Raw genomic sequence first — 25473 nt, 5'->3', positions numbered from 1 at the left:
TAGCTATGTTGCTAATATTTACTTAAAAAATGATTTATTATTTATTTATTTATTTTTGGTCTGACCATGGACCCCCTGCAGACCCCACTTTGAGACCCCCTGCCGTAGACAACTCATGAAATATAAAAATATCATGCTTATTCATTGAATAGGGTACGAACTCCTACAGGAATTCCTAATATGAGCATGCCCTCACATCCAACCGCTAATAAAAGCATAATTATAAGTGAGGGTGAATCATCATAACTTTGCTTGCTACTCCATCTAGAGGTTACATGCAACAATGCATGTAATAATAAATAAAAAATGGTGCTGACAAGTGATTGTAGTTATATTGTAACAGAATGTCAATTGTTGTTTTCAATCTTTCCACATTGTTACATTTACATTTTAGTGATTTAGCAGACACTTTAATCCAGAGCGACTTACATGTTTCTAAAAGACACCGTTTTCTTCCATCTTTGCCTCAGTTTTCTCAATTCTGAGTTGAAAGTCAATCACTGATTAATTGAGTACTGAAGTTGAACTGCTAAACCCCTGCAGCGGTGGTTGTATTCTATGACATTTGATGATAAATCCATATGTGTAACATGACTATGAAAATGACTCTCATTAGAGATGTTAAGATGAATTAAGATTCCAAACACATTCAAATGCAACACAAAAAAGTTTACTGACTATTAAAATGTATAGGTTGGCGTGGTGGGGGGGGATGAGGAGAAACAGAAGCATCATTGTGGGTGCCCTCAGCAGTGAGTGTCCTCACCTAGATGTCCTCCTTCTTGGAAGCCACTTTAGCCAAAAGAAAGGAAAGATAGAAAATAGAGACAAAATAAATAAAAGGCACTACACTGGATATCAGTATCAAAACAGTTGATAAGTTAATAAGTATAACAGTACAACAGAGTATAACCGTATGAGTTAGTACTTACAGGCTTCTTGTTCTTCCCCCTGAGAGCTCTCCAGAGAGATGAGAATAATCCACACCTCTTCTTCTTCTTGGCAGCAGCAGTTGAGATGTCGTTGACATCAGTAGTAGAGGTAGACATTTTCTCAGCAGATTGCTCCAGGCTTGTAGCACTAGCATCATCTTCATGTAGAGCAACAAGGCAACTCTTGGTTGAAACCATAGAAATAGTGATGACTAGTCTACTTCTCTTGGTTGAGACATCAGCCACAAGGACCTCAGGTTGGTTGGAGGCTCTCAGGGTGGAGTCATCATCCTGAGACATTAGGTTTGTAGCAGACTGGATGGGGTCTTTCTCCACGATGGCAACACTGGTGGACAGAACCTGAGACACTAGGCCTGCAGAAGACTGGATCAGGTCACTCTCCATGATGGTAACACTGGTGGACAGAACCTGAGACACTAGGCCTGCAGAAGACTGGATCAGGTCATTCTCCATGATGGTAACACTGGTGGACAGAACCTGAGACACTAGGCCTGCAGAAGACTGGATCAGGTCATTCTCCATGATGGAAACACTGGTGGACAGAACCTGAGACACTAGGCCTGCAGAAGACTGGATCAGGTCATTCTCCATGATGGTAACACTGGTGGACAGAACCTGAGACACTAGGCCTGCAGCAGACTGGATCAGGTCATTCTCCACGATGGTAACACTGGTGGACAGAACCTGAGACACTAGGCCTGCAGCAGACTGGATCAGGTCATTCTCCACGATGGTAACACTGCTGGACAGAACCTGAGACACTAGGCCTGCAGCAGACTGGATCAGGTCATTCTCCAAGATGGCAACACTGGTGGACAGAACCTGAGACACTACGCCTGCAGCAGACTGGATCAGGTCATTCTCCACGATGGCAACACTGGTGGACAGAACCTGAGACACGAGGCCTACAGCAGACTGGATCAGGTCATTCTCCACGATGGCATCACTGGTGGACAGAACCTGAGACACTAGGCCTGCAGCAGACTGGATCAGGTTGTCTTCATCGATGGAAACACTGGTGGACAGAACCTGAGGAGTCTGCAGGAGTGTCAGTGGCTCCCACTCATCCAGGAAGAAGCTCTCGACAGAGGGGAAGCTTCTTCCTTTCAGAGCTGGGGGAATGTAGGGGGTGTACCCAACAGTCCAGAGCAGAGAGCTGTCAATGGCATTCGCGTAGTGGTACTTGTCGCCAAGTAACTCTGGAAAGCTCTGATGGACGTTCTGACTCTCTGACTCTGGACCGTCAAGGGCGTTGAGTTGGGTCACCATTGAGATCCACCCTGAAAGAAACAATATGGTAACAACAGGGTAAACATAACTGATTTGTTGTATTATAAACAAGGAATATTCTCCTTTTTACTAAAGGTAAAGTACAAGTGTGTCCCAATAATATCTCATTTCTCCTGAATTGTGTACTTGTTCATTACTTCCCACAAATCTAAAACATTGGATTGGTGGAGTCATGGGCTAGTGGGAGTCTAACTATATTTATTATACCAGTAATTTCCTTTGAAATCAGTGAAGTGAACAAATGCACACTTTAGTACAAAGGAGAGATAATTGGACATAGTATACGTTTATAACTTAATTTTGCATGTTTACATTGATTGGAAACTAACAACAAATGCCCCAAGTCATCTTAACCTACATTTTATTTTATATTTCCTTTCAACTAATAATTCAACCTTCAATTAATATTGAAGTTTCAAGATGTAAATTAATTGAATTGTTCCTACCTGAATTGACTTCGTTGTCCTTAATGGAACAACGTCTGTCTTCAGGGAAGATGAATGAAAAGCTCGCCATAATAATGTTGTCTCTCTCGTTGTTTGTCAATCAAGAACTGTTGAATTCTTGACATTTCTGAACTTATCTCTTGGGTTCTGGAGTTCCATGTGATGCGTCAGCATTGTGACAAACTCGGGCGCATTGAGATGGTATTCTTTACACAGAATGGCATTATGCAGTGTTTGGAATCGAAATGGAAATTAGATTCTGTTTACCAGACACTCTGGCCATAAACAATCTGTAGTGGTCTGGGTGTAGCTGGTGCAGAGGAGTCAGGCGCAGGACAGCAGAGATGAGTAACACAAGTAACTTTACTCAAATATTCCAATAACATGTCGTAATACCGAGCCCACAATAACGGACCGAACATACATAAAACAATCACGCACAAAAATTATCGGGAAAACAGAGGGTTAAATAATGAACATGTAATTGGGGAATAAAACCAGGTGGGGAATAAAACCAACAAATGGAAAATTAAAAGTGGATCGGCGATGGCTAGAAGGCCGGTGACGTCGACCGCCGAATGCCGCCCGAACAAGGAGAGGGACCGACTTCGGCGGAAGTCATGACACAATATGCAAAGAATACCTCAACATTGATTAATTTTAAATGTATTATCCAATATTGAATGTTTATGCATTACTGCAACCATGCGTAAAAGCAGCACCTAGATGCGTGCCACATGCTTTTCCTCACCTGACCAATGTGCACAAACAGTGCATTCGGAAAGTATTCAGACCCATTCCCTTTTTCCACATTTTGTTACGTTACAGCCTTATTCTAAAATGGATTAAATTAATTTCCCCCCTGATCAATCTACACACAATACCCCATAATAACAAAGTGAAAACACATTTTTAGAAATGTTTGCAAATTTAAAATAAAATAGAAATACCTCACTTATCTTCAGAACCCTTGCTATGAGACTCAAAATTGAGCTCAGGTGCATCCTGTGTCCATTGATCATCCTTGAGATGTTTCTACAACTTGACTGGAGTCCACCTGTGGTAAAATCAATTGATTGGACATGATTTGGAAAGGCACACACCTGTCTATATAAGGTCCCACAGTTGACAGTGCATGTCAGAGCAAAAACCAATCCATGAGGTCGAAGGAATTGTCTGTAGAGCTCTGAGACAAGATTGTGTCGAGGCACAGATTTGGGGAAGGGTACCAAAAAATGTCTGCAGCATTGAAGGTTCCCAAGAACACGGTGGCCTCCATCACTCTTAAACGGAAGAAGTTTGGAACTACCAAAACTCTTCCAAGAGCTGGCTGCCCAGCCAAACTGAGCAATTGGGGCAGAACGGCCTTGGTCAGGAACCCAATGGTCACTCTGACAGAGCTCCAGAGTTCCTCTGTGAAAATGGGAGAACCTTCCAGAAGGACAATCATCTCTGCTTCACTCCACCAATTAGGCCTTTATGGTAGGGTTGCCAGACAGAAGCCACCCCTCAGTAAAAGGCGCCTGACAGCCCGCTTGGAGTTTGCCAAAAAGCACAATAAACAACATTCTCACATGCAGTGCCTTCAGAAAGTATTCACACCCCTTGACTTTTTCCACCTTTTGTTGTGTTACAAAGTGGGATTAAAATGGATGTAATTGTCATTTTTTTGTCAACAATCTACACAAAATGTGGAAGAAAAATTATTTATTTTTTATTAATGGAAAATAAAACACTAATATATCTTGATCAGATAAGTATTCAAACACCTTAGTCAAAACATGTTAGAATCACCTTTGGCAGCGATTACATCTGTAAGTCTTTCTGGGTAACTCTAAGAGCTTTGCACACCTGGATTGTACAATATTTGCCCATTATTCTTTAATAAATGGATCAAGCTTTGTCAAGTTGGTTGTTGATCATTGCTAGACAGACATTTTCAAGTCTTGCCATAGATTTTCAAGACGATTTAAGTCAAAACTGTAGGCCACTCAGGAACATTCAATGTCATCTTGGTAAGCAACTCCAGTGTATACTTGGCCTTGTGTTTTAGGTTAGTATCCTGCTGAAAGGTGCATTTGTCTCCCAGTGTCTGTTGGAAAGTAGACTGAACCAGGTTTTCTTCTAGGATTCATAAATTATTGCTTTTACTATATCATGTGAACATTTCCTCAGAATAAATAACACAGGATTGTAAGAGCAGGAAGCTATAAATACCACTAGATGAGAGAACAGAACACCAAAAACAGGCAAAATACCATTTGCAGAAAACACTTCAATAACAACTTTTAATTCATGCCTGATGGGTGGAGAGTTTTTAAATATACCATCCACCTGCATTATGTCTGGAGAAGACTAAGTTCAAGATGACCACCCCTACGTGAACGTTTTATCTGCTGTATAGCACAGGACATGGAAGAGACCGGGTGACAGGTGTTGTGCCGACAATCTCCCCCGACAGAATTCTCTCCCCCCTTCGCGTTCTTCATTGCTGCGACTTGCTTGCTAATTGAAATGTATGCTCTTCACTCCATTGTCAGTTTAGCCTACATTTCACTGATCTTAGTAGAAGAAAGCATTCGTCAGCAGTTTTCGGTTTGGCTATTTGATTCAAGTGTATGTGGCGGTTCTAGCTTGTATGGTGCCCTGGGCGAACCCCCCTTCAGCGCCCCCGGCAAGATACCGCCCGTACCGAAATACGCTACTGATTTTGTATTAGTCTATAAATAAATCTCTTTGCCAAAATTCTTCATCTCTCCCATGTCTTATTCGACTCGTATTTTTGAAAGTGTAAGGATAATAATTCAGCCATAATTGTTCTGAAATGTTTATTGCTTGCCAACATTTTACTCCCTCCTCTATGTTTAATATAACACACATACATTAATTATTAATTTCGGTTGCCTATCCTGACGTGAAGTTTGTTCTATACAAAGTATTTGACTCTGATGTGTGTCACAGAGAGTATTTGACTCTAGCCACAAAATTAAGGAAATTAGAAGGGAGGGCGTGGGAGTCTGGCAGGGGGGAGATTTTCGACACAACACCGACCTCAGATAATTGAAGTGCAATAGGGAATTTGGGGTCATTTCTCGTTACAACACCCTTGAGTACTATAATAAATGTTCTTATCAGTCTACTGGTTTTGCCCACATATTACATGGACAGGAGATCAGGTTTAAGACATTAGATGAGCTACATGTGAGGAACTGTTTTATAGTGTATTGTTTACCAGTTGCAGAGCTGCTGAATACGCTCACTTTTTTTTTTTTTACAGGAATCCCTACTTCTCCTATTTGTAACGTTAATGATACAATGTTAACTTTTTTTTAGTCGGATATGCTAATCTTTTTCATCACTGCTAACGTTTGCTAGCTAGCTAACGTTCATTTGCTTGTTTTTGAGGTTTTGGTAGCTACCTAGGAGCTGTAATGTTTCTTCCAAGAGTAACGTTACTTCCCGCTTCTATGTAAAAAAAATAATAATACATTGTCTGACATTTTCACTAGAATTGATGAGGAAGCTGGCTAATTTACTAATCTAACTAACTTAATCTGACTTGCTAGTATGACTTCAAGGTATTTTTTGTTGAACTACTGCAGGGGTAGAAGCCAGTCACCTCGTCCAGTCTTCCAACATTTATTTTTATGCGGACATGAGTAAACATGCCGAGTCTCGGGTGGCTGAGGCCCTTAAAGATCTTCTTGGCCTCCCTTGACACCGGGTGATGTAGATGTAGAGGATGGCTAAAACTAGCTTGCAAAGAGGCCTGCTGCGATTTCCTCTGGTCTTGGGGGCGGCACGCATTCTGTAAAACAGTGCTGACTGTCAGGCATCGCTCAAGGTGTAAATTCCCCACGAGCCCTAATTTGAGAAGGGTGCAACTGCGTCCATGCATTAACTAATGGGGGCTCGAATGCGGGCTGCAGTTGCACACGATTGCCTTATTGCGCCGTTCTCAGTGATATGCGTATCAGTACGCAGACCTAACGCTCTCAAACGAAGTACTTCCGTCCAGACGTACGTCATCAATGCTGGCGGTATTTTTGAAAAGGAACTAGCTAGGCGTGAAGTTGACAGCTGTATCTCATCTATCTGTGGCTGTATGATATAGTGAAATATTATACGTTTTAAGAAAATAAGCCAGCTAACTATTTCAAATATGGTAGGTGGACACGTTGTTTGACAAAGTGAAAAACAGTCGATTTCCAATTGATGAATGTTCTATTTGTAACGTTAATGATACAACGTGAACTTGTTTTCAGTCGGATATGCTAATCTTTTTCATCACTGCTAACGTTCGCTTGCTTGTTTTTGAAGTTTTGGTAGCTACCTAGGAGCTGTAATGTTTCTTCCAAGAGTAACTGCTTTTATGTAAAAAAATAAAAAAATACATTATCTGACATTTTCACTAGAATTGAAGCTGGCTAATTTACTAATCTAACTAACTTAATCTGACTTGCTTGTATGACTTCAAGGTATTTTCGTAACTCACCAAAGTAAAGATGTTGGTAGAGTGCTGACAAACATTTATTTGTATGCGCCTGGTGTATTTTCTTCCCAAAACATCACTCAAACGACTTGAAAATGTTCCGCCAGACTCACTGGTCCACGCTATAGAGTGCAGATCCAATGCATGGGCGTGGACCAGAGCTCGGTAGTTACCCACTTGTTGATAACAATATTGTGAATTTCTTGTTTTCAGAGTTCCAACGAGGTAACGTTGCGACAGGAAAGTACGGTAGCCAAATATGAGCCTTTGTAAACTTTACTGAAATTACAGTAAGTTATCCATTCAACATGCATGTCCTAATAATTCTGACATTTTTGTCACAGGGACAGCCACTGGACACAGAGTCAGAGGTCCAGGATACTCCAGCACCACCTGCCATTCCTTTCTACACAGAGTGCTCGGAAGCTGCACAGGCAGAACTGTTTAACGAGTGTGAAGAGCAGTTTGCCCAGCTAGAGATGGTACTGATCTGTTTACAATGACAGCTTGGTCCTGCACAGACAACTTTGGATGATGTGATGTTATTGTGTTCATGTTAAAATGTAATATTCTGTTTTGTTTTTCAGCTTCAGAACGAGATCATTCTTGCAGAGCCAGACTCAGATGAAAACCCACAAGAACAGGTCAGAGATGGCCCTATATGGGGCGGCAGGGTAGCCTAGTGGTTAGAGCGTTGGGCTAGTAACCGAAAGGTTGCAAGTTTGAATCCCTGAGCTGACAAGGTACAAATCTGTCGTTCTGCCCCTGAACAAGGCAGTTAACCCACTGTTCCTAGGCCGTCATTGAAAATAAGAATTTGTTCTTAACTGACTTGCCTAGTTAAATAAAGGTGTAAAAAAAAAAATCCCTATAGCTGAATGTATGTGTGATGCATGTACTTTTTACATTATCTTGCCTTATCTGCTGCATATCTGTTATTTGTCCAACAGTCTGTGAATAGATTGACAGCTGTAGCAGCTGAGCTGAAGCAGTGGCAGACAAGACGGCCAGAACGTGAGTGTCTCGTTTCTACTCTGAATATCATTCCTTTATAACTAATTGATTGTACTTATACTGTATGACTGAGACATAAGCATGATATGTACCATCAGAATGGTTGGTTTACTTTCTATCCATAGTGTTGTCCACAAATCCAGAGGTGTTACTCGTCGTTGGAGCAGAGGAGGTAAATTCACATGTGGATGTTGCCTTCCACAGTAGTAGTTACTATTGGAAAATGTTCAAAAATATATATATATTTCAATGCAGTTACCTTTTTTAATATACAGTACCAGTCAACAATTTGGACACCTACTCATTCAAGGGTTTTTCTTTATTTTTTATATTTTCTACATTGTTGAATGTGAATAAATCAAAACTATGAAATTAAGTGTTAAACAAATCAAAAATGTTATATTTGAGATTCTTCAAAGTAGCCACCCTTTGCCTTGATGACAGCATTGCACAATCTTGCTATTTTCTCAAGCTTCATGAGGTAGTCACCTGGAATGCTTTTCCAACAGTCTTGGAGTTCCCAAATATGCTGAGCACTTGTTGGCTGCTTTTCCTTCACTCTGCCGTCCAACTCATCCCAAACCATCTCAATTGGATTGAGGTTGGGTGATTGTGGAGGCCAGGTCTTCTGTTTTACTAGCACAGACTGGAATATGTTCCGGGATTCTTCCGATGCTATTGAGGAGTACACCATATCAGTCACTGGCTTTATCAATAAGTGCATTGAGGACGTCGTCCCCACAGTGACTGTACGTAGTAGTAGTTTTTAATCTTAATCCTGTATTGACGCTTTGCTTGTTTGATGGTTCGTCGGAGGGTATAGCGGGATTTCTTATAAGCGTCCGGATAGTCTCCTGCTCCTTGAAAGCGCCAGCTCTAGCCTTTAGCTTGATGCGATTGTTGCCTGTAATCCATGGCTTCTGGTTGGTATATGTGCGTACGGTCACTGGGGACGATGTCGTCAATGCACTTATTGATGAAGCCAGTGACTGAGGTGGTGTACTCCTCAATGCCATTGGATGAATCCTGTAGTGTTGCATCTGCGTCATCTGACCACTTCCGTATTGAGCGAGTCACTGGTACTTCCTGCTTTACTTTTTTCTTGTAAGCAGGAATCAGGAGGATAGATTTATGGTCAGATTTGCCAAATGGAGGTTGGGGGAGAACTTTGTATGCATCTCTGTGTGTGTGGAGTAAAGGTGGTCTAGGATTTATTTTTCTCTGGTTGCACATGTTACATGCTGGTAAAAATTTGGTGAAGCTGATTTGTTTGCCTGCATTAAAGTCCCCGGCCACTAGGAGCGCCGCTTCTGGGTGAGCATTTTCTTCTTTGCTTATGGCCTTATAGAGTTGGCTGAGAGCGGTCTTAGAGCCAGCTTCGTTATGTGGTGGTAAATAGACGGCTACGAATAATATAGATGAGAACTCTCTTGGTTGATAGTGGTCTACAGCTTATCATAAGGTACTCTAGCAATACCTCGAGACTTCTTTATTAGACTTCGCGCACCAGCTGTTATTGACAAATAGACACACTTCCCACCCCTCGTCTTACCAGACGTAGCTTCTCTGTTCTACCGATGCATGGAAAATCCCGCCAGCTCTATATTATCTGTATCATCGTTCAGCCACGTCTCGGTGAAACATAAGATAGTACAGTTTTTAATGTCCCGTTGGTAGGATGATCTTAATCGTAGCTCATCAATTTTATTTTTCCAATGATTGCACATTAGCAAAAAGAACGGATGGCAGTGGGAGTTTACTCGCTCACCTACGGATTCTCAGAAGGCTGCCTGATCTGCGGCCCCTTTTCCTGTGTCTTTTCTTCAAGCAAATTACAGGGATCTTGGCCTGTTCCAGTGAAGCAATATATGCTTCTCGTCGGACTTGTTTCTTCCAGTCCGCGGTAATCGCTGTTCTGATGTCCAGAAGTTATTTTCGGTCATAAGAGACAGTAGCAGCAACATTATGTACAAAATAAGTTTTAAAAAAAATAAGTTACGCAAAACAACCAACAGAATATCACAATTGGTTGGGATAATGTAAAACCTCAGCCATGTTCTTCAAACACATTAAGAAGGAAAGAAATTCCACAAATTAACTTTTTATCAAGCCACACCCGTTAATTGAAATGCATTCCAGGTGAATGCATCTCATGAAGCTTTTTGAGAGAATGCCAAAAGTGTGCAAAGCTGTCATCAAGGCAAAGGGTGGCTACTTTGAAGAATCTCAAATATTAAAATATATTTTGATTCGTTTAACACTTTTGGTTACATGATTCCACATGTGCTATTTCATAGTTTTGATGCCTTCATTATTATTCTACAATGTAGAAAATAGTCAAAATAAAGAACAACCCTTGAATGAGTCGGTGTGTCTAAACTTTTGACTGGTTCTGTACACATTTCAGATATCAGCTATTGTATAGTTATACAGAGCCTTATGCTTATGAAAAGTAACCATATTCATGTTTAACAAATTTATTTCAAAAAAACTTTTCTTTCCTACTTCCACAGTTACAGAAGCTGAATTCACAACTGGAGTTGGTCCTCTCTTGCTCACAAGCCAAGAGAGACACACTGAGAGAGACTTTAAAAAGGTTTTCTTTGAATGTGATTGTTATTCTAAATCTCCAACCCTTTGAATGTTGATATGGAGGCAGTAGATTTGACAGTATACATCTGTGTTCCTATTTCAGTGAACAGAAGTGGTTGGAGGAAAAGAAGGAAGTGTTGAGGGCAGGCACTGAACATGTGGTCAAACAGCGACTGGAAAACGAAAGGTTATCAGAACACAGGTAAGGTACAACAACTGGGTCACGTTTGTTAGGGCACACTGTAAATTACATTTTTACAAGGCTTAACAAAAACAAATGTTTTTTGTTTTTTTAAACAAGTTCAGATTGTACCTCCCCATTTCACAGCGTTTTCTTCGGTTTCCTGCCTATGAATATAATCCTGAATAATACAAAATGACACACAAACCAACACATTAAAAACTATCTTGAGTTTAATATGGAAGTATTGCTGCTGTTGTTCAGTGTGTTGCAGGACACCAAGAAGAAGATCCAGAAGATGAAGGATTACCAGAACAGACTGATGGAGACCCTGGCAGACGTACTGGCGGAACACTTCCCACTTCCTACGCAGGAAACCAACGCTGACAAGAAGAAAAAGGTGGTAGTCTTAGTGATGTATTATGTGGCTCTGATGGAGGTGTTCCTCAATGGTCACATATTGTTTTTTTACGGTTGCATCTAGCTTGGTCTCAGATCTGTTTGTGCTGTGTAGCTAACTTTTATGTTTTGTTGGGCAAGAGAGCACAAACAGATCTGGGACCAGCCTAGATGCTATCATTTTTGTTTCCATTTTCAGAACATTCCTCAAGAGCTGAACGAGAATCTAATTTCACTCAATGAATTCCTGGAGGTAAGTCTCTGTTCGCATGCATTGTTTGTTTTATTATTCAACCTGGTGCTCTGGTTTAATGTTGTATTACTTTATTACTACATGCTTGAACCAGTAGCAGCTTTATAGTCTAGCGTTTTATGACCCTATGACTATATTTTACACTTACATTACACTCACATCTTTGTAATGTAGATCAACTTGATCACAGAACAACAAACGGCATAAAAACATCCCTACTCACCTCTTGCTCCAATTGAACAACAACATAAATAATCATCTTAAACCCTTACCTTAAACCTTATCTTCCATTGTTACAATTTGCAGCTGCTGATGAACAAGACTCTGGAGACGCCTCACGATCCCTACGTATCGATAGACGAGACGTTCTGGCCCCCGTACACAGAGATGCTGCTGCGCCATGGCATTGCGCAGAGACACCCAGAGGACTGTTTCAAGATCCGCCTGGAAACCTTTTATTAACAGTAACTGGTCAGACATTTTGGTTCTAGTTTTGTCAGCGTGTATAGCAGCCTGGTCCCAGATGTTTGTGCTGTCTTGCCATCTCATTGTCATGCCATCGATCATAAGCTTTGGTTATACAGTACAAACAGATCTGGGACCAGGCTAGGTGTATGGTAATATCATGAGTATGTATTGAGATAGTGGCTTGATAGGGCACTGGTTTATAGTGTTATTTCCTGTATGTTTCACAATAGGTTAACCTTTTTGAATGTTTTTTTTCATGTTAAATATCTATGTATGTTGCTCTCTCTGGCTACTGGAACGCAATTTGCATACTTTGGTGAAACCTTAAATTGTTATTATGTATATATTTCCATGTATCAATGTATGTCAGATTTGTTCTTAATAAAATGAAAAATCAACAAAATATACAGACATTCGTCATTCACTCTAGCACTTTGTTCTAATCCGAAGAACAGAAAACATCTTGATACATCAGTACTTGATTCACAGCAGTCAATTTATAACTCAAGTACACAAGAACTTGAATAATATTTTTGCAAATACAGAAATTCTCAAGGACAGAATCTGTACCAACAACACATTTTAAACGTTGAAAAATGCTAAAATTAAATTGTTAAGAAACCCTGACATGCGTCAGCAGACCACGTCACCTCCATCATCCAATCCCGAGAGCCGTTTAGGTATGTTCACACGCCTCCCGCGAGTTCGTGCATTCTTGTGGGCGGAGAACAAATTTCGGTTCCGGGTGTTTTTACACTTCTCTCGAAGGCGTTCATTTGTCTGATTATGGTCTTAAATCATAAAGTTAAAAAATTCACGAACATTCAAGGTAGAGAACAGTTTTATTGAAAGAACAAACAGAACATCAGCAAAGATGACAACCCGATCAGAGAGAGAGAAGGCCCTGAAACTCAACGAGCAGCATCAGGCCATTCTGTCCAAAATGCTGAGAGAGGACGACAACAAATACTGCGCCGATTGTGAGGCGAAAGGTAACTATATAACATAATGTAAACTTCGTTAAATGATGTGTCATTTGATGTTATATAACTGTTTCAGTTATTCGTCTAGCCAGACTCCGACTGAGTTGTTAGCTAGCTATGCTAACTGTAAGTAGCAGCTACTCTGCTGACACCTTCCTTCCTCTTTAGCATTTATCCGGTAGCTACTAGGCTAGCTTAGTTATGCTAGATAGAATTTTGTCTCCCACCACACCTTGAACCATGATCCAAACTTCAGTCATACAAGTAAATGCAAGTTTCGACACCCTTGCACCATGAAAGTCACCACTGGGAAACTATCCCTAAATGTCACTCTAAAATAATGCACATGGAAGACCTGCCAATCTGAGGTCCTATTGTGACACCTGCACCACAGGTACAGACATGTTTTGATAAGTTGAATCTTCCCTTACCTGGGCTGTGTTCATTAGACACCTAACAGAAGAGAACAGACTGAACCGGTGCACTAATGAGTACGACCCTGTCTCTGCCTGCCAGGTCCAAGATGGGCATCATGGAACCTGGGAGTGTTTATCTGTATCCGATGTGCTGGCATCCACAGGAACCTTGGGGTTCACATTTCACGGGTCAAATCTGTCAATCTGGACCAATGGACAGCAGCACAAATACAGGTAATTAGCCGATGTCCAGGATTTACAATATTCATAAATTAGAAGTGTCATGTATTCACCTATATTTATTGACACAGACACCTCTCTTTCTTGTATATCCTACTGGCTGAATACAAAGTTGCCTTTTTTTAACCCATACTTATCATGTCCCCCCTGCTGTTTCACTATCCACCCTCCACCCCTCTTTCTCTCTATCTCTGTGCTCCTCTTTCTCTCTTTCTCCCACCCTCTTTCTCTCCCTCTCTTCTCTAACAGAGCATAGTAGATATGGGCAACTCCAAGTCCAGGCAGCTTTATGAGGCCAACCTTCCAGACAACTACAGAAGGCCTCAGACAGACCAGTATCCTTACAACTACACACACACACACACGCTGCAGTTCCCAAAAAGCTTCCCATAACACATGTACTTGCCCCTTTATAATATTGCTACCTTTTTCCCCCTTAACCCCTGACCCCAGAGCAGTGGAGTTCTTCATCAGGGACAAGTATGAGAAGAAGAAATACTACAGCAAAAATGTGACCAATGGACACAGTGTATGTATCGCACCTCTGATGCCACACTCAAACTGGTTTGCGGATAGTACTAGAATGTGTTACACTGTCTTATTTGTATGTAGACTCTCCGAAGTGTTGTTTGTTATGTGTTAGGTTAAAGGGATACTTTGGGGTTATGGCAATGAGGGCCTTTATGTACTTCCCTAAAGTCAGATGAACTCTTGGATACCATTTGTATGTCTCTGGGTCCGGTATGAAGGAAGTTAGAGGTAGTTTCACTAGCTAATGCTAACTAGCGCTAACTAGCATTAGCGCAATGACTGGCTATCTGCTAGCATGCATTTCCACAGGTGGTTATGTTGCTGCTGGGGTACTGTTTTATTGTGCATATGGCCTTACCATTTTGGAACATTATTCAAACGAGATTAGGCCTTTATCTCTCTTCCTCCATTGATTTGTTTTCTTCTAATTTCCTCTTATGATGTTCCTCTACAGCCAAAAGACAAGGAGAGCAAGAGAGAGAAGGAAACTGATAGAGGAACCAAGCTGTCATACAATGCCAAAGTACGGTGGTTTTGAATGGATACATCTATAGACTCCTTATATAAGATATCTGTCTCAACCCAACCCATATTCCTTTTTCGGCAATCACACTGTACACCCTGTTTGTCTCTTTTGAACTTTGCAGTCAGAATGACATGTTTATTTTGTTTATAACAGTTCTACTCATGACACTCCATGCTATAGCGGTCAGGTTTTAGTGGTTTACTGGGAGCAGACTTAAAGGGCAATTCTGCCGCTTTTCAATCTCCTATTCATTTTCCAGCACCATACCATTGTCTACATATGTGAAAACAGCGCGTTTCTATGATCTGTGGTTAAAAAGATCAAATTGCTTCCCTGTAACATTACAGGGTAGGATTTAAAATCAAGAACGACTGATTTATTTATTTTTGCCAGAGGGAGGGTATTTTCTTGCTCCCCATGTCACCAATCTCCTAGTGTTTGTTTTTTTCAATGTTTTAGCTTTTCATGTTGTCATCGGGTAGAACTTTTTAACTTCATAATTTTTTTTCTACAAAAACAAGAAATGCATGGTTTTCACATTGTCGACACTGGTATTGTGCTGGAGATAATGAAAATGAGGTTGAAAAGTGGTGGAATTGCCCTTTAACAGTCTAGTATGGCAAACTGTATGAAACACATTAAAGTTAACATGTCTGGCATTATACCAGTACTTAATACAGCTAATCATCAATTTACAAATGTTTATGGTCACCATGTCCAGCAAACTGATTTGTTGTGGTGCGTCTCACTGTGTAGTTTCTTTACGTGTTGATATTTAAAAATAGGCCATCTTTGGGTTTAGGGTTAGAATGCTGGGCGTCGAGCTCCCGGCATGTTGGTTCCTAGACAAAGCATTGAATGTGGTCAAGTAACCCAAGGCTGAGGATGCACCTAACCTTTAACCTCTAAGAGGGCTTGACTGCTGAGGGTTTGAAATATCCCTTGCATGTCTTCTCTGAAGTACACCTCCTCAGGATCTTTGCTTTCATTGTGAACTAAATCTATGCTCAACCGAAGCCCTGCATATTTAGCCATTAGTCTGGAAGAAGCTTAACACATCAACTTCATTATTACTTCCAAGACTACATTATTCTTTTTTCACAATCATTATGCCTTTTCTCTTGGACTCAACCCCTGAAGAGTGAAGAGACCCGGCAAGCCCCCAAAGCTAGTCCTGTGAAGACAGCAGAACCTCCCGTTAACCTACTTGGCCTTGGTAAGACTAAACCAGTCAGTTTTCCAAAACGAAAATGAGTTTCTTATTGGACAAGTTCAGATGGTCCTTCATGGTTTCAGCCCGTTTTCTTTAGTTTTGTGCCTATTGAATATGACCCTGCTTTGCCTTGATGAATACAACCCTGGGTGGTAGCCTAGCAGTTAAGCGCTAACTAGGTGAAATTTGTCGATGTGCCCTTGAGCAAGGCACTTAACCCTAATTGCTCCTGTATGTCGCTCTGGATAAGAGCATCTGCTAAATGAATCAAATGTAAAATGTACTAAACCAGTCAGTTATTCAGAAATGCTGAGTCCTGAACAATACACACATTCATCTTATGTAAATTTTTTCCACCCCTGTATAACCTGTTTTACACAACTCTGTTTTTAACTCCTCTATGTTGCGCTCTCTGTCTCTCCCATCTCTCTAGATGCTCCAACACCTGCCCCTGCTAACAACGGTAGTGCTGCTAGCACAGCAAGCAGCGACTTGGATATCTTTGGCCCCATGGTGTCCAACCCCCTCCCTTCATCTAATGCTGCTGCTCAGTTCTCTCAGGTAACACAATCTGATGACCTCACCACTTCCCTGGACCCTATGGACACCCAGCCCCACAAACATAAAGACACATACTGAACTTCTATATTTACATGCACACACATTACCTGTACATCTACATCTGAACGATGGCTCAGTTGGTTGAGCATTGTGCTTGCAATGCAGTGAGTAATTTGCTGTTTACCCATTGTCTCACACACATCCATGCAGGCCAATGCATGCTAGTGTGAGAGAAGTTTGAAGAGCAAGAGACTCAACACACTGAATAGGGTTAGTGACTTTTCTTACGTCATTCTTACAGTTTTTGCTTCCTTCTGCCAGGCTAGCTCCAGTACCCCAGCCAGCACCCCAACACAACCCCCAGCAGCAACCCCATCCTCGGGCTCTGCCCAGGGAGGCCTGGACCTGTTCAGTGAGACTGGTGGTGGAGGGGGCATTAAGGGGGAGGACACCGGGGCCAAGAAACCCCTCTCCAAGGACTCCATCCTGTCCCTGTATGGGAACACCAGTATGCCTCAGATGCCCCAGCACCAGCAGGCCCAGCCTGGTAAGGAGAAATACAGACACAAGCCTACACATGCACAGTATGTACACTCATGCAGGGCTCTACACTGACCTTTTTTACAAGGAGCACGTGTAGGAGCACCCAAAGAAATGTAGGAGCACAGTGACAAATATTTGAGGTAACAAGATGTTTTCTTTGTAGTAATGGTGCAAGCATGACGGTCATGAATCTGCACTCAGTGTATTCACCATGGCACTCCAGGGCTGCGGTACAGTGAAGTAATCATTTCAACAATTATCATCAGCACTTGTGCTCCTAAATTAAAATTCCAGGTCGTGCAACTAAATATTTAGGCGCATATGTGAGTAAAATGGTTGCACTGTAGAGCCTTGTCATACATAAGTGTGGGCATGTGCACACATCGTGGTGTGACTTTGATTAATGTGATGAATGTTATTTATCGAATCAACTATGTTTAATTGTTACTCGATTAAATGAATCATGTAACAATTAACTCATTAGGAATTTGGGGCACCACGGAAGAAGTTGTTTAATGAGTTACCATCTCCCGAATTAAACTCTAGAAGAAATATATAAGATATATTGATAAGTCATTTATTAATCATTACCTCATATCACTCTCATTCTGAACATTGCAGACGTCTTGAATCCTCAAGAACCCCAGCCTTTTCTGATTATTCAGTTCTACAGAAATTGATTTAATTAATTATTTATTTACTAACTAGCTAAATAATAACACAGAATACACATTTACATGAGACAAAAGTCTCTAGTGGACTGACAAGATATGATGGCTTGTTACACAATGGAGAGGGGGTGGGGAAAGAGAGGGATAGAGAAAGGGACATTTATTGTGGATACATTCTAGGACTGTTCTCACATTAATCCTATACCTTGTACATGAACTGCCCCCCGTTTGGGTAAGGAATGCAATGTATTTACGTGTAAGTTAGATGTCTTTGTTCATTGTCTTTCTGTTGAAACCAATCAATCCTTCTATGGGGAATGGCTTTATGGGTGTAAGGCACTGATTGCCCACCAAAGGTTACAATATCCTTCTTAGTTGTCCTGGCTTGGAGTGGAGTGTTTCTTCTGAACTGATCTTCAGATGCACCAATGATTCTCTGAGATGGGATCCTCTCCTTCCTTTCTCGGGTAGATAGTCAAAGTTCTAGATCCCTTTACATGCACAGCTGCAGACTGTCAATGTTTTAGTCTAGTGAGTTTATCTTCTTCAACTCGTGTTGAGTTTCAGAGTTTCCAGCCATTCATAATGTTCAGCTCATGCTTCACGTCTGCTGGTCTGAATATGTTAGTTCTTTGCGAGTCCTTTTAAGCACTCTGGTCGTAAAGGGCAGTTCCATCACACTGACGCGTTCGTCTGACCTCATTCGGGGGGTGGCTTAGTTAATGTGCAACGGACATGAAAATTATGATCTCGTTAGAAAACTAAAATCACATTCCTATCTTAACAAAAATAGTTTCATCGTTCTTCATATTGTATTAACATCATATTGGATGGAAACTTAACAGCCGAAGGTACAGTACAGTATTTGGTTCATACAGTTTTTAAAAAACATCACAAAATGAAAAGCAATATGACATGATTATTTTTTTAGGGTCCCACTGACCATTCTTAACATTCCTATCTTAGAAATATTCATTTTTTGGGTGTTATAGTTTTGGCGGCAAAAAATATTCTGGAGAACAAAGGCATTCCTTTGGTTGGTACTGAAGAGCAGGAGAGGGTTCTCTGCTGCACAAGATTTACGATTGGCATGAGGTGGCATAACCGGCCCAGCCCCCCTCTCCTCTCCTGTGGTCTGAGGCCTTGGATCCTTGACCAGGAGAGTCATGACACACAAGTACATGTACACACACAACAACCAATAACACAGAGGTTGGAAATGGTCTTCAACTGGCTCTGGGCTATATAAATACATGCTGGTAAATACCAAACACTTCTAAAGTAGCAAGTCACCAACCAAGTTGTTCAGTCACTTTCCCACTCTCTCAGTATATCTATGGCAAGCAGTCATAAAGGTTAACAGAAAATTATATTTTGAAAGAACCCCTGTTCTCAGTATTTCTCCTCTTTCTCCCTTCCAGCTGGTATATACATGAACCCCGCCCAGATGCAGTTTCCAGTAGGCATCCCCCAGCAGCAGGTCCCTGCTGGCTACCAGGCCTTCCCTGGCATGGGCACAGGCATGCCCCCCACCACCGTCATGGGTGCCATGATGGCTCAGAACGGAGCTGCCATGATGGGACCCAACACAGGCATGATGGTTGGCATGACGATGCCCAACGGTTTCATGGGACAAGCGCCCGCGGCCGGGATGGTTGGCATGGCTCCGAGGATGATGGGGGTACCACAGGGGGGGATGCCCGCGGGTATGGTGCCCGCTCAGGGCATGCAGGGGATGTATGCCGTCCAGCCTGGGCAGCAGGGCCACTGGAACATGGGACAGGTATGTTAGTTCTTTTGATGTCACGTTCTTTGCTATATTGTGGATTTTCTCCTGAGAGTAAACTTTGCATTTGAAGTATAAGATGGTTTTATAAGAATACAATATCAAGTGTCTTTAGGAGTTAACTTAGGTATGGCAATATGGTAACATTACCTAATTATCACATTTTCTCAGATCTATATAAATGCATTGGGGTCAGGGCTTGGGTTTGATTTAGTATTAGGCAATATTGTGTTTCCCTGACACCTTACTATTCATCTCTCCTACTGTCTTCCCCAGATGAACCAGCAGATGTCAGGGATGAGTCTGAACGGTGCCGGGGGGGCCATGGCCTTCGCTCAGCCTGCCTCCAGCATGGGAGGCTGGGCCGCAGCACCCTCCGGTCAGACCCTCAGCAACCAGCTCTGGAAGTGACCCCCATATGGAGGTCAAAGGTCAGGGATTGGGGGTCAGGGCAGCGGCAGAGGGGGTCGCAACCAGGGGGTCCCAAATCCAACATCCAACCCTCCCAGCAACCTTACTATGAACTGATGCCCGTTCTCCAATTGATACTGACCACTCTCTAACATCGAGCTTATCTGGCTCTGTTTGCATGCTGAAGAGATGCAGCCTTCCTTCCTTGTTTCCTTCAGGTAATCACAGATCCATTGGTGATTGGACAGGTGAAAGCAAGGTTGACCGTCTTATTAGCCTGACCGACCCAATCGGATCAGTGATTACTTCAAGGAAGGAAGGAAGCATTTCTGAAGTATTCAAACGGGGCACATTTTCTCTCTTTCTGTCACTTTCTATCCATCGCTCTCTCTTTCCGTCTCTCTTTTGTGAGTAAATTGGGAGTCCTCATACATACACCATCATACGCAGGCTGGCAGTCAATGCCTGTTACATGTTGTGGATATCATAACTCTTAATTTTCCTTTTTTGGAAAGAAACAAACGACAACCACAACAAGGTAAACAAATACAACAATAAAGACATAATCGACAACATATCGGAAAAGCTGCAGGACCAGTTACACAAGCTTTTATTGTATCATTATAAAAATTATTATAGAGAATTAAAGAAAAGTATTTAAACTTTTGGAGAAGACATGGCTATCATTTCTGTGAATACTGCTCTCCTATGTACAGCTCTGTATAACATTTTAAACTACCTGTGGTTCCCCTACAAAATAAAGTATGATAAACCAATGTCTTGTGTGTTCCAGATTATAGACTTCTGAGTTCTAGATTTTGCCATTAACAACATTCAATGTCAATTCTACCAGAACACCTAAGAAGCTACAGAAGTTTGCATTTAAAACATGTCTACTCCCCCATGTATTTATTTTTTCCGGGGCTAGGCTACACACATGCAAATATCAGGGTGGTATCATTGAACCATCCTTTGCAGAGCTGGCAGGTTAAATACGCCACTACAGTATCATATAAGAGGGAATATAGACACGGAGAGCCAAGAGCTCCCTTTTAAGCAGGCTAAATATTTAACAGAATTCTGTTGATTGTGCAACATGGTAAAAAAAAAATACATTTACTGTTTTCTGAAAAATAACTGAATGAAGAAGCACTGAACTGGAGAGCTAGGAAGAATAAACGAATTCCCAGGTGAGGAAAAACGCGGGACGTGGTTTTAGCGTGATCTCTTGAGTGCATAAACAGTGTGAGGGTGTTGACCCTAGCTTACTCGATATTCTACAATCAATTACAAGTATTTGAGGACGACATATTAACATTTTGGTAATGGCCACACATTCGACTGTTGATTATCAACATGAGCTCCGGGCCCGTCTATCCGACTGACGCTTCTCCCTCCCCGTACCATCGAAGCTCCCTCCGCTACTACTACGTTTCTGAACTTCCTCAACACGGTCAGCTGTGGAAGACCGTACCCGAAGTCAAGACCAGCTAATGTCACAATCCTACATTTGTTTTGTTTTGAAATAGTATTTGAAATGATCTTTAATGAAAAGCGGCATCTAAAATAAATGTACTATTATTAAACAGAAATAGAGTTCCAGGTCACACTTTATTTGGTTAGTTCCAAATAAATGATTTACAGATAGGCATACATTCAACCAACGATCTGTTGATAAGCAACTGCTTGCTAAGGTTAGGGTTCGTTTAGAATTCGGGTAAGGGTTACGTTTATGGCTAGGTTAGGATAAGGGTATGGCTTAGGGTTAGTGGATAGCGGTAGTTGAAATGTTGACAGTTATTGAAGATCTACAAACCATCTACTTGGGACTATCCAAATAAAGTGTTACCTAATTCCATTCTAAAACCTGCATAATGTCGTTCCGCAGATATGGGTCATAAAGAATCCCATCTCTATGCGACCGGGAGGGTCACAATGCCGACGGTTCAAATCGAACTCCAGAACCAGAGAGTTATGTTCAGAACTCTCACGAAATCTTCAGTTCTTGATCGGCAAACAACGAGAGATACAGTATTAGCGAGAGAGACAGCATTATGGCGAGCTTTTCATTCATTCTCCCTGAAGACGGACATTGTTCTTTTAAGGACAACGACGTTAACTCAGGTAAGAACAATTCAATTATTTCAAATATTAATTGATTTAATTATTATGAAAAGGAAATATAATAAAACTTAAGAGAAGATGGCTGTATAGGCTTTTGTTGTTAGTTACCAAGCATGGTAACCATGCAAAATGAATATTTTAAGCTGTAAATTATGTTACGCAATGTCCTATCCTTCCTCCCAAAGTGCGCACTTGTTCACTTCACTGAATTGAAGGGAAATTACTGGTATAATAAATATGGTTGAAAATCCCACGAGCCCATGCCTCCACCAATCCATCGTTTTAAGATGTCTGGGAACTAGTGAATGAGTGCACACTTTAAGGAAATTGGAGATATTATTGGAAGGCACACATTATTTGCAGTGAGTGAAAAGGAGAATATCCCTTCCTTAAAATGCAAAAAATCTATTTTGTTTACCCTGTGCTGTCATGGCGTTTCTTTCAGGGTGGATCTCAATGGTGACCCAACTCAACACCCTTGAAGGTCCAGAGTCAAAGAGTCAGAACATCCGTCTGAGCTTTGCAGAGGAACTTGGTGACAAGTACCACTACGCGAATGCCATCGACAGCTCTCTGCTCTGGACTGTTGGGTACACCCCCTACATTCCCCCAGCTCTGAAAGGAAGAAGCTTCCCCTCTGTCGAGAGCTTCTTCCTGGATGAGTGGGAGCCACTGACACTCCTGCAGACTCCTCAGGTTCTGTCCACCAGTGTTTCCATCGAGGAAGACAACCTGATCCAGTCTGCTGCAGGCCTAGTGTCTCAGGTTCTGTCCACCAGTGTTGCCATCGTGGAGAATGACCTGATCCAGTCTGCTGCAGGCGTAGTGTCTCAGGTTCTGTCCACCAGTGTTCCCATCGTGGAGAATGACCTGATCCAGTCTGCTGCAGGCGTAGTGTCTCAGGTTCTGTCCACCAGTGTTCCCATCGTGGAGAATGACATGATCCAGTCTGCTGCAGGCCTAGTGTCTCAGGTTCTGTCCACCAGTGTTACCATCATGGAGAATGACCTGATCCAGTCTGCTGCAGGCGTAGTGTCTCAGGTTCTGTCCACCAGTGTTGCCATCGTGGAGAATGACCTGATCCAGTCTGCTGCAGGCCTTGGGTCCCTGGTCCTGTCCACCAGTGTTACAATCATGGAAAATGACCTGATCCAGTCTGCTGCAGGCGTAGTGTCTCAGGTTCTGTCCACCAGTGTTCCCATCGTGGAGAATGACCTGATCCAGTCTGCTGCAGGTCTAGTGTCTCAGGTTCTGTCCACCAGTGTTGCCATCGTGGAGAATGACCTGATTCAGTCTGCTGCAGGCCTAGTGTCTCAGGTTCTGTCCACCAGTGTTACCATCATGGAGAATGACCTGATCCAGTCTGCTGCAGGTCTAGTGTCTCAGGTTCTGTCCACCAGTGTTGCCATCGTGGAGAGTGACCTGATCCAGTCTGCTGCAGGCCTAGTGTCTCAGGTTCTGTCTACCAGTGTTGCCATTGTGGAAAACGACCTGATCCAGTCTGCTACAAACCTAATGTCTCAGGATGATGACTCCACCCTGAGAGCCTCCAACCAACCTGAGGTCCTTGTGGCTGATGTCTCAACCAAGAGAAGTAGACTAGTCATCACTATTTCTATGGTTTCAACCAAGAGTTGCCTTGTTGCTCTACATGAAGATGATGCTAGTGCTACAAGCCTGGAGCAATCTGCTGAGAAAATGTCTACCTCTACTACTGATGTCAACGACATCTCAACTGCTGCTTCCAAGAAGAAAAAGAGATGTGGATTATTCTCATCTCTCTGGAGAGCTCTCAGGGGGAAGAACAAGAAGCCTGTAAGTATTAACTCATATACTCTTAGTCTCTTTTGTACTTAATATAATCATTTATCAACTATTTTGACACTAATATCCAGTGTTAATGGCTGTCTGTGAAATAGGTTTTCTATATTTTCTACCTTTTGTTTTTTTTCCAGGCTAAAGTGGCTTCCAAGAAAGAGGATGAAATCAACAAGGATGTGAGCAGCCTCACCTGCCACCACAACACTACACAAGGAGATCACTGATGCAGGCACCCACAATGGTGTTCCTATTTTTTATCACACTTTGTCTTCATCCCCAATCCCTTTCTTCAGTAAACCTTTTGTCATTGCATTCGATTGCGTTTGTCTTTCATTGGGATCACTGTCATTGAAAAGACAAGGGGTTTCGTAGTTCAACTACTTGTCAATAAATCACTGGTTAACCTTCAAACTCCGAATTGAGACAACCGAGGCAAAGACGTCAGCAGGAGGGCAACTGTGACCTTCAGAAATGTGCAATTAGGTGAAAAGTTAGTAACCATGTAACAACGCTAATACCATCAGTTCTGTCCACATTTCCCAGAGAATAACAGCCGTTCTCGCTCAGCGCCTCAAGATGGAGTAGTAAGCACAATTATAATGGATCCCCTCATAATGATGCTTTTATCAGCTGTTGGATGTGGGGATATTCCCATATTAGGAATTCCTGTGGGAGATTTATACCGTGAATAAGTATGATAATTGGACATTGTACATGGATTGTCTATGGCTACTGAGTATTTCCATCATGTGATTGTAGCCTAGGTTATGATTCTGTTATGATGAGGTTCACATTGCAGTTGTCTCCTTAGACATGACTGACTCGTGGTATTGAAATCTATTACATTACGTTGATGCATCATGAAGTAACCCATGTGTGTGTAGGAGTTTAAGCACAGGCATAATGTAGACGAGGTGTTCATGTAAGTGTGTTTTCCGTTTGTTCTTTGTCAGATTAAGATATATAACAGATGGTGTGACATGGCTATAGTTTACGTTTTCCCTCATTTTTCAAACCACCACCAACAAATTCCAACCCTGTTCTCAATTACATTCACTATTCCATTCCATTTCTGAGGGCTCTTCTACAAAACAATGTTATGAGAATGAAACCTGAAACCAATAGCCATCTCCATTATTTAGGTTACAGCGAGAGGCTAAAAATATCCAGTTCTGACTGGTAGTAGTCACGACCTAAATTATGACAAAATTCTGCACCACTGGTAGTTGACGTCAATACAGTACAGTCACTTCCTCGGTGACGTAATCGAACGGACTCGATCGGTAGCATTGCCATCTGCTGGATGGACTCCGACTCGAGCCCCGTAACATTACGTCACTGGAAAGGAACCGATGCCAGTGTTTGGGTCTAGGTTTGAATACAAAGAGATGAATAGCCGACCATTAGAACTGATACTCGACAGTAAGAACCTGAGCTACAATTAATACGCATTTAGGCTACAGTAAATTCTTAAATAAGTACTCAATATGCTTCAGGCGTTTTCTGGAGAGTTTTGGGGAATCTTGTGACTAAGAATGTTTCAAATGAATTGAGTGTGC

General features: G+C 41.9%; 3 protein-coding genes across 4 annotated transcripts; all 3 read left to right on the top strand.

Annotated features, from left to right (window-relative positions):
* Positions 1 to 6627: 6627 nt before the first annotated feature.
* Positions 6628 to 12491, top strand: LOC115147239 (centromere protein K). Of its 2 annotated transcripts, none has more exons than XM_029689366.1 (11): positions 6628 to 6854; positions 7395 to 7430; positions 7526 to 7663; positions 7769 to 7825; positions 8132 to 8195; positions 8321 to 8367; positions 10709 to 10791; positions 10891 to 10989; positions 11233 to 11368; positions 11567 to 11620; positions 11927 to 12491. In XM_029689366.1, exons 1-11 carry the CDS (start codon positions 6852 to 6854, stop codon positions 12080 to 12082), a joined length of 873 nt encoding a protein of 290 aa, XP_029545226.1. In that variant the 5' UTR covers positions 6628 to 6851; the 3' UTR covers positions 12083 to 12491. The 2 variants fall into 2 exon arrangements, with proteins under 2 accessions (XP_029545226.1, XP_029545227.1); XM_029689367.1 differs by having other exon boundaries at positions 6645 to 6854; positions 7395 to 7406.
* A 280-nt stretch (positions 12492 to 12771) lies between these two features.
* On the top strand, positions 12772 to 20745 carry LOC115147238 (stromal membrane-associated protein 1). The gene is made up of 10 exons (XM_029689365.1): positions 12772 to 13080; positions 13588 to 13721; positions 13977 to 14062; positions 14181 to 14256; positions 14713 to 14781; positions 15925 to 16000; positions 16431 to 16558; positions 16880 to 17105; positions 19194 to 19555; positions 19835 to 20745. Exons 1-10 carry the CDS (start codon positions 12963 to 12965, stop codon positions 19967 to 19969), a joined length of 1410 nt encoding a protein of 469 aa, XP_029545225.1. The 5' UTR covers positions 12772 to 12962; the 3' UTR covers positions 19970 to 20745.
* An 821-nt stretch (positions 20746 to 21566) lies between these two features.
* On the top strand, positions 21567 to 24196 carry LOC115147237 (uncharacterized). The gene is made up of 3 exons (XM_029689364.1): positions 21567 to 22093; positions 22539 to 23908; positions 24049 to 24196. The coding sequence occupies exons 1-3, from the start codon at positions 22024 to 22026 to the stop codon at positions 24136 to 24138; spliced, it is 1530 nt and encodes a 509-aa protein (XP_029545224.1). The 5' UTR covers positions 21567 to 22023; the 3' UTR covers positions 24139 to 24196.
* The last annotated feature ends 1277 nt before the right edge of the window (positions 24197 to 25473 follow it).

The sequence above is a fragment of the Salmo trutta genome, chromosome 14 (assembly GCF_901001165.1).
Source record: "Salmo trutta chromosome 14, fSalTru1.1, whole genome shotgun sequence".
Lineage (NCBI taxonomy): Eukaryota > Metazoa > Chordata > Actinopteri > Salmoniformes > Salmonidae > Salmo > Salmo trutta.
Note: the sequence above shows the minus strand (reverse complement) of the source record. Positions and strands in the feature narration are given on the sequence as shown.